The sequence below is a fragment of the Ammospiza caudacuta genome, chromosome 24, assembly GCF_027887145.1.
Source record: "Ammospiza caudacuta isolate bAmmCau1 chromosome 24, bAmmCau1.pri, whole genome shotgun sequence".
Taxonomy (NCBI): domain Eukaryota; kingdom Metazoa; phylum Chordata; class Aves; order Passeriformes; family Passerellidae; genus Ammospiza; species Ammospiza caudacuta.
In genome coordinates this window covers 7,285,819-7,300,987 of record NC_080616.1, presented here as the reverse complement: position 1 = coordinate 7,300,987, position 15,169 = coordinate 7,285,819, and the positions used below count along the sequence as shown (strand labels likewise).

At 62.4% G+C, this 15,169-nt stretch overlaps 2 protein-coding genes and 1 long non-coding RNA gene across 4 annotated transcripts; 1 reads left to right on the top strand and 2 right to left on the bottom strand.

Moving 5' to 3' along the window:
- Nucleotides 1-162: 162 nt before the first annotated feature.
- LOC131567817 (uncharacterized) lies at nt 163-2,016 on the bottom strand. 2 transcript variants are annotated; one of them, XR_009275664.1, is made up of 3 exons: nt 1,855-2,016; nt 643-748; nt 163-502 (listed from the first exon to the last, which is right to left on the bottom strand). It is a non-coding gene; the product is annotated as an uncharacterized LOC131567817 (long non-coding RNA). The 2 variants fall into 2 exon arrangements; XR_009275665.1 differs by lacking the exon at nt 1,855-2,016 and adding an exon at nt 1,274-1,314.
- A 420-nt stretch (nt 2,017-2,436) lies between these two features.
- Nucleotides 2,437-5,991, top strand: SMPD2 (sphingomyelin phosphodiesterase 2). The gene is made up of 10 exons (XM_058819285.1): nt 2,437-2,651; nt 3,075-3,171; nt 3,248-3,324; nt 3,679-3,772; nt 3,861-3,950; nt 4,274-4,356; nt 4,552-4,684; nt 4,756-4,860; nt 4,938-5,094; nt 5,291-5,991. The coding sequence occupies exons 1-10, from the start codon at nt 2,602-2,604 to the stop codon at nt 5,632-5,634; spliced, it is 1,230 nt and encodes a 409-aa protein (XP_058675268.1). The 5' UTR covers nt 2,437-2,601; the 3' UTR covers nt 5,635-5,991.
- Nucleotides 5,839-14,472, bottom strand: MICAL1 (microtubule associated monooxygenase, calponin and LIM domain containing 1). Its single transcript, XM_058819283.1, has 24 exons — nt 14,212-14,472; nt 13,158-13,365; nt 12,968-13,075; nt 12,747-12,845; nt 12,517-12,672; nt 12,311-12,411; nt 11,796-12,053; nt 11,251-11,366; nt 11,037-11,163; nt 10,715-10,793; nt 10,177-10,315; nt 9,918-10,105; nt 9,727-9,833; nt 9,597-9,647; nt 9,432-9,509; nt 8,931-9,105; nt 8,756-8,838; nt 8,176-8,647; nt 7,979-8,058; nt 7,766-7,864; nt 7,559-7,652; nt 7,382-7,481; nt 7,211-7,284; nt 5,839-7,122 (listed from the first exon to the last, which is right to left on the bottom strand). Exons 1-24 carry the CDS (start codon nt 14,470-14,472, stop codon nt 6,992-6,994), a joined length of 3,384 nt encoding a protein of 1,127 aa, XP_058675266.1. The 3' UTR covers nt 5,839-6,991.
- Nucleotides 14,473-15,169: the final 697 nt, after the last annotated feature.

The following is a 15,169-nucleotide window of genomic DNA, read 5'->3' as shown; positions in this document are numbered from 1 at the left end:
GGAATGAAAACTCAAAACTCCCCCCACCACAAAACACAGGCGTGCCCACTCCCAGCCCTGCTGGGGGAGGAAGCTCTTGGTTAACTGGACAGGTTTGTGCCTCCATCCCTCCCTGCTGCCTGCACGGAGCCCAGGGCTCACACTGCACCCCACGCACACAGACTGGTGCCCCCAGCAGCCCTGGCTGGGCTTTAGTCATGATCCCAGAGACACTTTCTCAACTCCCCCAGCCCCTCCGTTTCGCCTCCAGTGTATTTATGAATTTCACATGAAGTACTGTTTTATTTTTTTAAAGACTTTGTAAAGCTTACCAGGGTTACAATCACCATTTTTAGAGCTGCGTCAGTCCACAATGTTAAAAATCCATTTTTTTATGTATTATATTTTTTGTGTATTTTTTTTTTAATCCAGCTGTGATGGGTTGTATCATATATTTGTTGTGTTTACTGTATCTGTCCAACTTCAAAGAGAGGAGACTGTGGAGCTCCGAGAAAACTACGGTCTGCTGAAAAAAAACCAAAAAACATTAAAATTATTTGTTCATGGGTTGGCTCAAGCAGTTCTGAAGTTCATATTTTATTTCATAGGACTATGAGAGCTGCCACGTCCCATATAACCCCTTGGCTGGGTAACGCTGCGTACCCCAGTTCTGGGTACCAGGATGGCACATCCCGCTGTGTTTCGCTCTAGCTGGCATCACTGCGGGGTTTGCTTGGGGAAAGTTGGGTTGGCCACGGCAGAGGATTCCCTGGGGTCAGGAACAACTTTTGGGGGTCCACAGGGTGACAGAGGGGTTGGTGTGTCCCACCACCCCTCCAAGCGCTGCTCGCGGTGTCGGTACTCACAGCCCATCCGACACTCGGGGACACACACGCGTTCCACCACAGCCCGCTTTCCCCGCTGTCCCATCCCGCACCCGCTATCCCATCCCGCACCCGCTATCCCATCCCTCCCGCACCCGCTATCCCATCCCTCCCGCACCCGCTATCCCATCCCGCACCCGCTATCCCATCCCGCACCCCGCTATCCCATCCCGCACCCGCTATCCCATCCCGCACCCGCTATCCCATCCCTCCCGCACCCGCTATCCCATCCCTCCCGCACCCCGCTATCCCATCCCTCCCGCACCCGCTATCCCATCCCGCACCCCGCTATCCCATCCCTCCCGCACCCCGCTGTCCCATCCCGCACCCGCTATCCCATCCCGCACCCGCTGTCCCATCCCGCACCCGCTGTCCCATCCCGCACCCCCGGCGCGCCCCGTTACACCCACCACACCCGCCCGGGGCTCCGTCCGCCCTTCCCGGCCCCATTCGCCCCCCCTCGGCCCCCGGCTCCGGCCCCGGTCCCGGTCCTGCCCCTTCCGCCCCGCTCCGCTGCCTGCCGGGACGCGTAGTCCCGCGGCCCCGCGCCGCTCCCGGCCCGCCGCAGGTCCGCTCCCGGCCCCGCTTCCCCCTGCCCCGCCGCTCCCGGCCCCGCTTCACCCGGCCCCGCTCCCGGCCCCGCTTCCCCCTGCCCCGCCGATCGCTGCTCCCGGTCCCCCTGCTCCCGGCCCCGCTCCCTCCGGCTCCGCTGCTCCCGCTCCCCCCGGTCCCGCTGTCCCGGCCCCGCTGCTCCCGACGCCGCTGCTCCCGGTCCCTCTCCGCCTGTTGCTCCGCCGCTCCCGGCCCCGCGGCTCCTGCAGTTCCGATCGTCCCTTTGCTCCGCTCCTCCGGTTACCCCGCTGCCGCCCCCGCTCGTCCTGCGGCGCCGCTCCTCCTGTTCCGCTCCCCCTACTCCCGTCCCCGCTCTCCGTTTCCCCGCTCTTCTGTTTCCCCTCTCTCCCGTTTCCCCGCTCCCGTTTCCCCGCTCCACCTGTTGCCGCTGTCCCGCTCCCGTCCCTCGGGGATCTGGGGCCGCCCCCGGGGGCTCAGGCTCGGTGGAAGCCGCCGGCGTTAATTAGCGCGGCTCAGGAACGGGATGATCCCGCCGGGGCAGGCAGAGCCTGGCTGCCCGCACCGGCATCCCGCAGCTCCGGAGCTGCTCTTTTTAGCTCCGAAACCGGAAACTGGGACAATCGCACGGAGTCAGGCAGAGGGGAAGCGGAGCTGGCGGAGAGCTGGGGCTGCTCCGGAGCTGCTGGCTCCGCCGGGGTTGGGGGTCCCGGAAAGGATCCGTGGGCTTCCCGATGGGGAGCTGTGTGGCGGTGTCCCATGGCCGTGCCTCGCAGCCCCACTTTGAAACCAGGATGAAACCATCCTGGAGCACAGCTTGCTGACAGGCAGAGGGGTTGAACCCTATAGCCCACCCCTGGCCCATCCAGCCACTGGGTGTAGGGTGACACGGGCGGTTTGGGTACATGGATCCCTGTACGGGGTCACTTTAGGATTTGGGGTGGTCCTTGTGTGCAGGAAAGGAGGTGAATGGCCTGGAGTACCCCGAGCACTTTTCCTTCCTTCCTGGCCTTTGCCCCGGCTCAGCCCTTCCGCCTTCCCAGCCTGGCTCCTTGGCTCTGTCCTGCAGCCTGCCCCGGCTCCTGGGGGCTGCCACTCCTGCCCGCTCCCCGCAGGTGCCCCCTGTGCCTGGCACTGCCTGCTGACCCCTGCTGACCCCCAACAAGCCATGGAGGGAGAGCCCACCCTGCGCCTCCGGATCTTCAACCTCAACTGCTGGTGAGTCCAGACTTCCCCAGGCTGTGTGGGGGGAGATGAGGGCACCACACTGGGGAAGGATCCCACCTTGGGGTCACCTTCATCTCCCCTTCATTTTGGGGTCACACCACACTCCCAGCCCCAGAGGGTCATGAGGTGCTTGGCTGGGTATTGCCTCCTATCCCTTCCGTGCTTGTTAGCCCCAGAAAAACCCCACATTTGCACCCAAGCAAGGATGAGCTGCCTCAATTCTGCAGGCAGGAGAAGCTGTCCCCAAACAGCCTCCCTGCATCTTGTCCCCATGTCCTTCCACCTTTCCCGTGTGCATTCTGCTTCTGCTGGCACTGCAGCCCTGTTTCTCTCCCTCGTTTTGGGTCACAATGGTCCCCAAGAGCCCCCTGGCCCTGTCCCCAGCAGGCTTTGACTGTCACCCCTCTGTGGCAGGGCCATCCGCTACCTGAGCAAGCGGCGGCAGCAGCGCGTGCGGCTCATCGGGGACACGCTGCGCCAGGAGGGCTTCGACCTGGTGCTGCTGCAGGAGGTGAGGCCAGTTTGTGTCCCCTTCCCAGCCTGGGAGGTGGCCGTGGCTGTTCTCAGCCTGTCCCTCTGTCCTCCAGGTGTGGAGCGAGCAGGACTACAGTGAGCTGAAGGCGAAACTAGCAGGCTCTTATCCCTTCTCCCATTACTTCCGCAGGTGAGAAGGGCAAGCTCAGTCTGGGGGGCAGTGCCAGGGCTGGGCCAGGGCTGGGCCATGTCCTCGGGGTTTGCCACTTGCAGGGACTGCTGAGGGTCCTTTAGGTCACCTCTGTCATTGTGACAGACCCCATGCTTGGGCAGTGGGATTGTCACAGGAGCACACTGGGATCCAGGCACCCGAGGAGTCCTTTTGTTCACCTCTGTGGCTGTGAGAGACCCCATGCCTGGGCAGTGGGGTGCTCACAGGAGCACACTGGGATCCAGGCACCCAGGGAGTCCTCCTGCCCAGGGTTAGGGTGAGGCAGAGGTTTTGGGGACCCCATCTCCTCACTGTGCTTCCTCCCTCCCACAGCGGGGTGATCGGCAGCGGCCTCTGCGTCTTCTCCAGGTTCCCCATCCTGGACATGCTCCTCTACCAGTACTCACTGAACGGGTACCCCTACATGGTAGGTGGGTTGGGGGGCACGTGGCACCATGGTGTCCATCCCCACAGAGCCTCAGTAGCCCTGACCTGCCCTTCCTCCCCTCGGGCAGCTCCAGCACGGGGACTGGTTCTGCGGCAAGTCCGTCGCTCTCGTCGTTATGAAGATCTCAGGGATCATCTTCAACGTCTACGTCACCCACGTGAGCAGTCCAGGGAAGAACCCAGCATGGGGGGAACAGTGGGGAGGAGGGGAATGAGTGGCCATACCCCTGTTTTACTGTTCCTCTGCTTTAACCCTGCTCTCCACCCTCTGCCCTGTTCTATGCACTGATTTGATAAAATATTGCTCAGGGCAGAGGGCAAGGTCCCATAACCTGGATTTGCACCGAGGTGAGCTCCAGGCTCTCCCCAGTGCAGGTGACATACAGACAGAGGTGTTGGCAGGGACCGTTTGGAGGGGCTGGGTGGGTTTGCAGGGAGCAGGGCAGGAGTCAGAGCCCCTTTGCTTTCGCTCTCTGTCCAGCTGCACGCCGAGTACTGCCGGGACAAGGACGCCTACCTGCCCCACCGCCTGGTGCAGGCCTGGGAGCTGGCTCAGTTTATCAGGTGAGCAGCTGTGGGGTGTCCCCTGCAGGCCCCAGGACACCTGTGGTCACTCCTCTCCCTGGGGCTTGCGCTGCAGAGAGCTCCCATTGCACCAGTGCCAGTCAGGAATAAGGTGGAGGAGCACTGGGCAGGTCCCAGTCACTTCAGCCGGGTCCCAGGCAGGGCAGGGAAGGACAGCCACCCTTGTCCTCACAGACACACCTCAAAGGCAGCAGATGTGGTGCTGCTGGGAGGGGACCTGAACATGCACCCTGAAGATGTGGGCATCCGGCTGCTGCGTGGCTGGACGGGGCTGCAGGACGCCTTTGCTGAGGCCATGCGCTTTGAGGTGAGCTCAGGGGCTCAGGGGTGTCCCAGGGCACACCAAGAGCCCCCAGCTCACCCAGGCTCCTGTTTCAGGGCTGCAAGAACGGCTGCACCCTTGTCCCTGACAACTGCTTCACTGACAAGTCAGAGCTGCTGCCCTTCCCGCTGGGCATCCGCATTGACTACATCCTCTACAAGGTAACAGGGGTGTCTGCCCACCAGCTGGGAGTGCTGGGGGGGAGGCACTGCTGTGACCCCCTTGTCCCCTCACCCAGGCCATCTCCAGCTTCACGGTCAAGTGTGAAGAGCTGAAGACCACCACGGGGCGAGCCCCAGGCACGGACATCCCCTTCTCAGACCATGAAGCTGTGATGGCAACGCTGCACATCCAGAGGCAGGGGCAGCCTGCAGGTGCCACCCTTGGCACACCTGGTGAGTCGGGGGGTTGCTGCCAGCATCCACTCTGTGCTGGGGGGCTGGTGGATGGACTGGTGGGGTTGGATGGAGCTCTTTGGGGATGTTTCCCCTTGTGGAGGGCTGCAGAGCAGTGGGGATGGGGAGAAGGATATGGGGAGGGTCTAGGGCTGGTATATGGGGTCCCACCCTGCTGATGGCCCTGTCCCCACAGACCCAGCCCTGGCAGATGTGGTGGCAGAGGCGCGGGCAGAGGTGGGCGCGGGGCTGCGGGCGGCGCGGCGGCAGCGCTACTCCTCGGGCAGGATGGCCGTGCTGGCCCTGCTGCTGCTGCTGCTCCAGGCTGCAGCTGCCCTGGCCACTCTGGCCGGGCTGGGCGCAGAGCAGCCCTTCCCCAAGCTCTCCTTCTGCCTGCTGGCCTTCCTCGCCCTCGGCGTCCTCGTCCTCGCCACCGGTCTCCACCTGTTCCACACCATGGAGGTGAAGATGCTGCACGGCACCGAGGACCAGATGTGGATGGTGCTGAGGGCCCTGCAGGAGCGTCCCAGTGAGGGCTGAGCTGGGGCTTTGGGTGTCCCACAATGTCCCCTTGGCCACACCACGTCCCCTTTTCATCCTTGTTTTTAGCTGACTTCAGGTCTTAGGCCAGCAGCACTGCAGCCAATGCAGTAGTGCAGGTTTGGCAGCTGCCTCCGGGGGAAATTAAGGTTTTTGGGGTGGATTTATTGCATTGACCCCTGTGAGAACCACAATGGAGGCAGATTTTTATTGCTGTCTTTTTAAATACACTATTTTGTACACGGAGGGACCCACTGGCCTGGCTGGAAGGCTTGAGGCACTGAGGCTCCCCTTGCCTGGGGTGGCCTCAAAGTTTACACTGGTGGCTGTTCTGGCAACCAGTCCTAACTGATGGAAAATAAAGGCAATATTTTAACCTTTGGCACCTGATCGGGGGGCTTTATTTGAAGGGAGGGGGTTTGCAGCAGGATTGTAGGGCTGGTACAAGCACAGGGAGGGCTGGAGGAGGTGCTGAGGGAAATGGAAGGATGAGGGCTGAGCACGGGGTGAGGGCTAAGAGAGGAACCTGAGACCCCCATCCCAACACATCTGGGCTGCCATGAGCACCACTTGGCCACAAAGGCAACAGCCAGGGACTGCAGGGGCATCTGAGGTCTGTGCAAAGGCCAGTGTGGCATTGCCAGGCAGAAGAAACCCCAAAGGGGCAAGGAGGGCACAGCCACTGGTGTCCCTTGTCCTCAGTGCTAGAGTGTTGGCCCTGAGCACAATTCCCATAAGAATTCCAGCACAAAAAGCCCTTCCCTGCCCCAGGGGCTCATGGTAGAGTTCTGACCTTGGTTTCCTGCAGCAGCTGGGGGCAGCGTGGACGTGGCATCCAAAAGCAGTGGTGCAGAGCAGCCCAGTCTGTCTGTCACTGGTCCCAGCTTGTACAGGCAGATGTCCCTTGAGATGCACAGTCCAGACTGGGATGGATGCCCTCAGCTGGGAAGGATGTCCCAGGGTGGCTTTGAGGCACCATTCCTGAAGGTGCACCTGTGGCATCTGTCTCGGGTGGCCAGTCACCTCCTTGCTGCTGGGAGCCACCACAGCCCCCTTTTGCAGTCCCCTGGGAGTTTTCCAGCCAGCACAAGGCAAAGGCACTCCAGCCATGCACAGGAACACCCTCTCAGCACCCCAGGGCTGAGTGCTGCTCGGTGTCTCCTCACATGGGCATCCTCCAGCGGCTCTGGTCCCTCTGTGACAGACTTTGGCAAGCAAGGAGCTGGATTTGCTGTGGCAGCTGCTGGCACCTGGGGCATCGCCACCTCCAGAGGTAGCTCAGGGTGGTGCCCAGCCCAGGACTCACTCACACTCTGCTGGTCCCCAGGGAGCACTGGTGGCCCCGGGGCCGTGCGGGTCAAGCGCGGAGCTCACTGAGCCGCTTCTCCTCCTGCAGCTGGATGAGGATGTTCCGCTTGTTCACCACCTCCACCAGCTGCTTCAGGATCTCCTGCTCAGCCTTCTCATCCTCAGGCGTCTTCAGGGCATCTGTGGGTGCAGGGGGCCAGGGTAGAGCTGGGAAGGCCACCAGCCTGACCTGCTCCCTACACCGTGCAAAGGGAGCGATGGCACTCACCCTCCTTGTTCATGTAGCTCCGGAGCTTCTCGTCAAGCTGGCACTGCTGCTCCTCCAGCTTCAGCTCCTGCACCCTGTGGGGAGGAAGAGGGTGTGCTGGGCACTGAATTTGCAGGGGATTGGGGTGAGCTGAGCCCCCACACCCGCCAGGGAGCATCCCCCAAGCCTCACGCGATCATGAGGTCCGACTCCTCGCTCATCAGGTTGTTCTTCTTCTGCACCAGGTACAGCAGCTGGTTTGTCCACTGTGTGTGCTGGTCAGCCAGGCTGTCTGCAGGGCAGGGGCACGGTCAGCAGGGTGCAGACCCCCCCTGCAGGGTCACAGTGCTCTGCCCACCCTGGCTTTACCATTCTCATCCCGGAGCAGCTTCTCCAGCTTGGTGCCCTGCTGCTCCAGCTCCCGGAACGTCACCTCGATCTCCTCCAGACGCCTCTGGATGGCCTGTGAGGGAAGGGCAGCACTCCCCTGCAGGCCAGCACCTGCCAGCAGCAGCAGGACAGAGGGGACAGCGTGCAGTGCCACGCTGGGGACGTGGCTGTCCCCTCTGGGGTTACCTGGGCTCTGCAGAACCTCTTCATCTGGGACTCCCTGGTCCGCCGGGCCAAGGTGCGCTTCCAGGTGGGGAATTTCTCCTCTTCCCGGGGGTCTGGGTACTGTGAAAGGACGGTGGCATGGGCAGGGGGCTCAGTCCCTGCGCCAGGCACCTCCTGCCTGGGCAGCCACAGCTGAGCCAGACTTCCGTGAGAGGAGCAAGGGAAAATCCTCACCAACTCTTTCACAATGCCAAGGCCTTTGTCCTCCTCCTCTTTCTCCTCCTCCTCTTCCTCGCTGTCACTGTCCTCCAAACCTGCCCAAGAAAAAGCTGCTTCAGGCTGGTTCCTCATGAGCAAGACATGGGATACAGCAGGGTCCTGCAGGGACTGAGAGCTCTGCTCACCTGGAGACTCCAGTTTATACCACCTACCTTTCTCCATGTCAAATTTCTCCTCCTCCTCCTCCTCCTCCTCCTCCTTCCAGGCGCCTTGTCCGTGCCGCAGGGCAGGGAGGGCCTGGGGTGCTGCCCGGAGCCTCAGACGGGCTGGCTTCAGTGGAGGCTCGGGCTCAGCTTCACTGGTGAGGTTCAGCGTGGACAGACTGAGCTTCTCCAGTGGTGTGAGGATGATCTTCCTCCTGCCCCCAGTCTCCTCACCCTCCTCTGCTGCCCCTTGGGGCTCCGCTCCGGGAACCTCCTGTTCCCTCACATCCTCCCCGGGCTGTGCCAGCAGCTCCTGCTCCTCCTGCGTGTCACCAGCACCTGCAGCGTCCTCAGCGTCCCCAGGCTCTTCCCCTGCCTGTGGGGCTGCTGGAGTGGGCTGCAGCGGGCTGGGTGCCCACTCCATGGGGGACACACACGACGTTCCAGCATCTGAGGGCGCGTGGGCAGCAGCATCAGCATCCTGCAGCAGAGCCAGAGCAAGGGGCGATGCAGCACAGGGCCACACCCAGCCACCCCCCTCAACATTCTGCCTTTCCCCCAGCACCTCCAGGGATTCAGGGTGATTTACCCCATCCGGCAGCGCCGAAGCCTCATCCCGGGGCAGGTCCATGCTGGCTGGATGGGGGTAGTGCAGCGAGCAGTAAAAATTACCTGGGAGGGAGGGGATGGGGGCGAACTCATGACAATCTGCGAGGTGGAGAAGCCGCTCCCCAAGCATCCCCCGTGCCCAGGAGCTGCCTCACCATCCTCCTCGTCGAAGGCGTAGTCGCCCAGGCGCAGCGTGGCCCCGCAGCGCCGGCACTGGAAGCAGCCGCGGTGGAAGAAGCGTCCCTCGGCGCTGGCTCGCTCCACGATGTACACACGGCGCCCGCAGAAGTAGCAGGCGTCGCTGTTCTCCCCTGTCCTGTCCCTCGGCGGCTGCGGGGGCACAGCACAGGCGGGGCTGGCACCGGGGGCCTGGCACCCACCGTGCCCCGTGGCCGTGCCAGCAGCCATGGGGGCACAGGGCAGGGCCGTGCCCCTCTCTCAGCGCCGGCTGCTGGGATGGCTGAGGGAGCGGCAAGCCTCGACTCTGGAAAACCAGTTGGGTCAGGAAAGAGGCAGGGAGGAGCTGGGAACCTGTGGGCGTTCGCTTGTGCAGCTCGGTGCCAGCCCTTGGCTCGGCCCTGCCAGCCGCCGGTGCCCTCCCGGTGCCCCCCTGCCCTGAGCTGGAGCCTCCATCCCAAGGGGACACAAGGACCAACCTGCCCTGGCTCCATGCCGGTGGCGTGTGGCAGCTCGTGGGCACTGTCCGGAGTGTCTCCATCCAGCCCCGTGTCCAGCTACAAGTGACCCAAGGGCAGGGTCAGCCCCCCACTGTCCCCCCCAGGCCAGCTGCACCCAGCAGAGCCCCCCTGGGGCAGCCCCACCTCAGCGTCCCTGCGGCTCCTCTTGGCCTCGCTGTCCTTCTGGGCACCGTCCTGCAAACCCACAGGGGTGGTTGGGGTGGGGATGTGGTGGGTTTGGTGTGCCAGGAGGGTCTGGCTGGGGGTCCCTCACCTGGCTACGTTTGTGTGCCAGGTTCCGGCTCTTCTGCAGCTTGCTGAGGAAGAGGATGGCCCCTCGTGTGCCAGGGGGAGACAGTGGCTTCTTGCTGACCTCCGCCTCTGCACAGGACATGGCCATTTTTATGGGACCCAGCCAGCCCCAGGGCAGCTCAGGATGGGACAAATGCCCCCAAAATTTCACACCTGGAGAGGTCCCAAAAATTTGGTAGAAGTGGCTGAGGTAGGTGATGAGGTCCAGGCAGTCAGGCTCTGTCAGGGTGGCCATCTCAGCACTGGAGAGGACAGGCTGGATGCCCAGCTCCTGCTCTGCTACGTCCAGCAACATCTGGTGGGTCTGAATGGCATCCTGGGGGTCCACGGAGTCAAAGTCCCTGTGGGGAGACATGGCTGCATCAGGGTGGGCTCTGCAGGGTGGAGGGTTCTGGGGGCTCTGGGCACTCACACCAGGTCAGGGCGGAAGCGGTGGATGAGGGCACAGAGGGCCAAGCCACTGGTCCAGGAGGTGCTGAAGTTGGTCACGGCCACGCCGGGGTATCCAGCCGTGCTGGCCTGGCACCAGCTCAGCAGCTCTTCACACACAGCTCCAGGGGCCACTGGGGAGGCAGAGACAGGGGACACCCCCCCAGTCCACCTCCTGCCTCGGACTCCGTGCTTTAAGGGGAAAGGGATCCCATGGGAGCAACCTGAGACATCCCCTGTCCCCCACAACCCTCCCCACAAGTAACTATGTTGGGAAAGCATCTGTCAATATTTCATGGCTCAGCATCTGTGCAGCCTGGAGGGGCACAGCCTCCTCCCCAGAAGGCAGCAGGGTCCCCACGTGGGCCACAAGCAGAGGGGATAGAAACCATTGGTATCACCAGGACAGCCTGCTGGACACAGGCCAGGGAGCAAGAAACAAGGATGGGGAGGAAAATCAGGGCAGTGGCCACGTGGGCATGGGCAGCTGGGAGGGATGGGGCAGGAATGGCTGCTCCTACCGGTGCTGAGCCGGGCGTCGCTCTTCCTCTTCCCATGGTGGTCCACCTCCACCATGCCCACCAGGTAGAGGTCCCTGACCTGCCAATGGGGACATGTGGTGGGTCACAACCTGTACAGAGCCAATGACACCACGCAGGGTGGTGGGACACCTGGACATCCCCCCCAAACCCTCCAGAACCCTCCACCTTCCATAATGCATTCAGTGTCCTGTGGGCTAATAGCTTCAGCTTTGGGGACAGGGCACTGGGTAAATTAGTGCCACCCTGACAGCCAGGGAAGCTGGGCTGGCTGGCTGTCCCATGGCAGGACCTGGCCAGGTACCTGGCTGGCTTTGATGGCCTGCAGGTTGATGTTGGGGTAGCGTGTGGCCGGGTCGATGCTGTACTGAGTGACGTTCTTGTGGGTGTTGTCCGGGGATGTCTGCGAGAGGCGCTGGTAGATGCTCTCCCTGGGTGCAGGGGACAGGGCTGGAGTCACTGCTGCCACCCTCCCGTGCTCCAGAGCCAGCCCAGAGGGATGGGGACACTACACTCACCTCTCAGCCAGCACCTCCAGCGGGGGTGTCCCTGCCGCCCAGCGCCGCACCATCCACGCTGCGTCAAAGGCAGCGAGGAAACCCCTGGCCACGCCGGTGCCCAGCGGCCAGAAGGGCTGCAAAGGGAAAAGCAGAGCTGGAACATGGAATAACTCCATGGAACTGGAGTTGCATGGCTGGTCTGGGCAGCTGGGAGGAGCTGGGAGCTGCCAGGCTTGGCCAGGGATGAAAGAGGGAGCGGCGGCAGGACGCGCACGGACAGGAGGGGTGGCCGTCACCATCTGCTCCCCAGCCAGCACAGCTCCACTGGGGAGGGGCTGGGCTGCTCCTCCAGCCTGAACCAACCCCAAATTTCCTCTGGGGATGGAGAAGGGGATAACCTCCCCAAAACATGGCACTACCAGGAGCCCGCCCAAGGATGGAGTGCCCTGGGCAACTGGGATGGGAAGCACCTAGGGATGGGAAATATATTGCAAATGCAAGGAGAGAGAAATGCAAGGAGAGGGAAATGGGGGCGTAAGGGGGGCTGCAGGGGAAGCTCTCACCTCCACCAGGCAGTCGCCCACCAGCCCCAGGAGCACTCGGCTCCCGTTGTGCTCCCGCACCAGCGCCGCGTTCTCCGAGCGCGTCATGCACGTGAAGTCGAACATGTCAACGTCCGGCAGGTCCCGGTGGTTGAGGGCAAATTCCAGTTCGGGCAGGCAGTAGTTTGTGGAGAAGTTGGCAGCTTCTTTGGCATAGCTAAGGAGGGCATCCCTGTTCACGTTGTCTGGGGCCAGGAGGCTCTCGATGTCTGCTTTGTCCTGCGGGGATGGAGTGAAGCTGAGTGGGATGAGGGAGGTGATGTTGGTCCCTCAGCCTGGGAGCACCCAGCTCCAGGCTGCAGCTGTGCCACCGCGCTCTCAGTACCCTGGGAGGATTTTTCCTGTGGCACAGGCAACAGCTGCTGCAGCCCCTACCACCCCAGGGGTGTGCAGTAAAACCAGCATCCACAATTTGCATGCCACCTTCAAGCTGCCCAGTGCTGTGGGATCCCAGGGCCAGATCCTGCCCTCCTCACCTGAAGGATGACCCCCTTTGTGAGCAGGCTCTGCTTCTTGGCCGTCATGACGAAATAGTGAGTGTCATCCTTGTAGTACACGATGTTCTCCAGGTCAATGCCTGGTGACAGGGAAGGGGCTGAGCCAGGGCCACGGGGTGTCCCAGCACTGGGATCAGACCCAAAATGTCTCCACATATGGAGGTTGGGACCATGGGACCACTGACCCGTTTTGTTGTAGAGGTTCTGGAAGAACTTCTGGTTGTAGATTCGGGCCACGCCGCTGATCTCAGCCACCTCCACCTCGGCCCGGCTGTGCCGGTTGATGAAGTTGGTGGTGATGCCAATGGCCAACTTCCCACGCGTCTCCTTCCTCTTGAACCCTGCAGGCAGAGAGGTGTGAGCCCCCACTCAGCCCCCAAATTGCTCCTGGGGGTGCAGGGACACCCGTGGTCACCTTCAGGGACAAATTTGCCGCCGCCAGCTGAGATGAGGACGTCGAACTCGTAGTGGCTGAGGGGAGAGGAGCTGGGCTGCAGCACGGCCTGCCAGCCACCTGCAGGGAGAGAGGTGGTCATCAGTGTCCACAGACAAAGGGCTGCATCTCATTCACCCCAAAAAGGCACAGCAGGGCGACTGGGGGCCTCAGAGTGCCACCCACCCTGCAGAGTCACATACCTGCCTTTCCCTTGGGGGGAACGAGGTCCTCAAACCGCACATTGATGTGCACCTCCACCCCCAGCAGCAAAGCCACCTTGAGCAGGATCAGCTGCAGCTGCCGGATGCCTGGGAGGGGAGGAAGACCCTCAGGGCTGCACCCCTGACTGCTGGGACCCCCCACAGCCAGCCTGGTGCCCCCCAAACTCACTGATGTGGTCCAGCGTGCCCGTGCAGAAGCGCCCGTAGAACTTCTTGGCGCCGAGCGCGCGCAGGTCGTGGATGGTGAAGGGCCAGAGGTGCAGGACGTTGTTGCGGGAGAAGGAGTCGCGCTTCTCCAGCAGCACCACGCGGGCTCCCAGCAGAGCCAGCTCGATGGCTGCCCGCAGCCCGCAGGGGCCAGCGCCCACCACCAGGCACTGCAGGGCACGGCACGGGCAGTGAGGGGTGGGCAGCACAAAACAGGGTGTGGGCGAACCCCCAAAGCAGGGTGTGAGTGAACCCTCAAAAGAGGGTGTGGGTGAACCCCCAAAATAGGGTGTGGGTGAACCCCAAAACAGCATGGCCAGTGAGGGGTGGGCAGCACAAAATAGGGTGTGGTCGAACCCCCAAAACAGGGTTTGGGTGAACGCCAGCATGGCTAGTGAAGGGGGTGGGCAGCCCCAAAACAGGGTGTGAATGACCCCCCCAGCGCTCCCAAAGGCAGCACGTCCCCGCCTGCTGGGTCAGGATCTGGCCTTCCTCAGTTTTCCCCTAATTCTCCCTGCAAAGTGGGGTGCCCCCCACCCCCTGGACCTTGCCTTCACCCAGGGCAATGGCAGCAATTAAAGCATGGGGTGAGATAAGGTGCAGCTCTGTGCAGCCCTGGCAGGGTTTGGTCTGCTGAGAGCTTCTGCACAGGGCTGGGACAATGGGGACAGCAATGAGCCATCATCTGTGGGACAGGGTTAGGGTTATGTCCCCTCCTTGGGATGCTCCTATCTCCCAGCAAGGACTTGTCAGCTCCCTCAGCCCTGCCATGGGATGTCCCCAGTGAGAGCAGCTGGGAGGCGGAAGCACGCTGCTGGCTGGGTGGCACTGAGGTGGCACCGTGCCATGGGGAGCTGGCAGTGCTAATTAACATCCTGTCCCATTAAACTCCATCAACCTCCCGCCTGGCACATCCTGCATCCTCCTGGGATGAGAGCCAGAGTGTCCCAGGGGATGTTCTCACCCCAGACAAGGACACAGAGAGACCCAAACCCCCCATCCCACACCCCGCTTACCTTGGTGCCAGCACAGGCTGTGCCCTGGTCGTAGTCCTTGTGCCCAGCTTTCTTATCCAGCTTGCTCCACAGGGCCTTGGCATTCCAGTAGTTGAGGGCAGCCTTGAGGCCGTGGTAGAGCTGCAGCCCCGTGCCCTGCACGCCCAGCTGCTGGCACAGCTCCAGGAAGGAGCCCAGCACCTCCTGGCACTGCCCGGCTCGCAGGAACCTCTCAAAGATGGCATGGGCAGGGTTGCCCGGCTCCTCGGCTGGCACACTCATCCCGCGTCACCCAGAGGCCTGGCAGAGGGACAGCAGAGGTCAGCAGGGAGGGGACCCTCGTGGATCCCCACCCCTAAACACATCCCATAGCACACCTGGCGTCTCAGTGCCAGGATTGCCAGCTGCAGGTGCTGTTGGGTGGTGATGGCACTGTCAAAACTGGCACTTGGTGACAGCAGGGATGGAACTGTCACCCTGCCACTGCTCCCAGATGGCCACGGTGGCCTCAGGGCAGGGGATGGGGCAGGCTGGGGCTGCAGTGAGCGGCTTCCTCCATGCAGCGGATACCTGCAAGAGCCAAGAGCAGAGGGAGCTGTTTTGGAGCAAAGATACCACTTCCTTCCTCCACAGCTTTGCCTTCACTCCGGGGGGATGGGAGGGAGCTCCTGGCTTCAGGAATCAGCCCCACAGCTGCTGCAGAAAGCAGCAGGAGCAGCCCTGGGGTGACCTTTTCCCCCACCTCCCCTTCCATCACTCCTGGAGAGGGTGGGAGCAGATGAGCACAGAGGAAGAACCGGTGAGGAAATAAAATAAAAGTCAAATCACCCTACGAGCAGCACCAGAAGCTGTGGGAGGAGGGATGAAGCACATTCCCTCCCAAAACCCCCTGGCATCTCCCAGGGTACCAATTCTTGCATCTCTCTCCCACTCCCAGCACTGCCCTGACCACCATCCTCTGCCCTCTATCTTGCCAGCC

What these genes read in the sequence shown, in the direction of transcription:
- SMPD2 (XM_058819285.1), top strand. Translation starts at nt 2,602, where the DNA reads ATGGAGGGAGAGCCCACCCTGCGCCTCCGGATCTTCAACCTCAACTGC. An exon ending in GAGCTGGCTCAGTTTATCAG is followed by an intron (nt 4,357 to 4,551) that starts GTGAGCAGCTGT and finishes TTGTCCTCACAG; the next exon opens with ACACACCTCAAAGGCAGCAG. An exon ending in CTGAGGCCATGCGCTTTGAG is followed by an intron (nt 4,685 to 4,755) that starts GTGAGCTCAGGG and finishes CTCCTGTTTCAG; the next exon opens with GGCTGCAAGAACGGCTGCAC.
- MICAL1 (XM_058819283.1), bottom strand. Translation starts at nt 14,472, where the DNA reads ATGAGTGTGCCAGCCGAGGAGCCGGGCAACCCTGCCCATGCCATCTTT. An exon ending in CAAAGGGGGTCATCCTTCAG is followed by an intron (nt 12,054 to 12,310) that starts GTGAGGAGGGCA and finishes CCATCCCCGCAG; the next exon opens with GACAAAGCAGACATCGAGAG. An exon ending in GGAGCCGCAGGGACGCTGAG is followed by an intron (nt 9,510 to 9,596) that starts GTGGGGCTGCCC and finishes GGTCACTTGTAG; the next exon opens with CTGGACACGGGGCTGGATGG.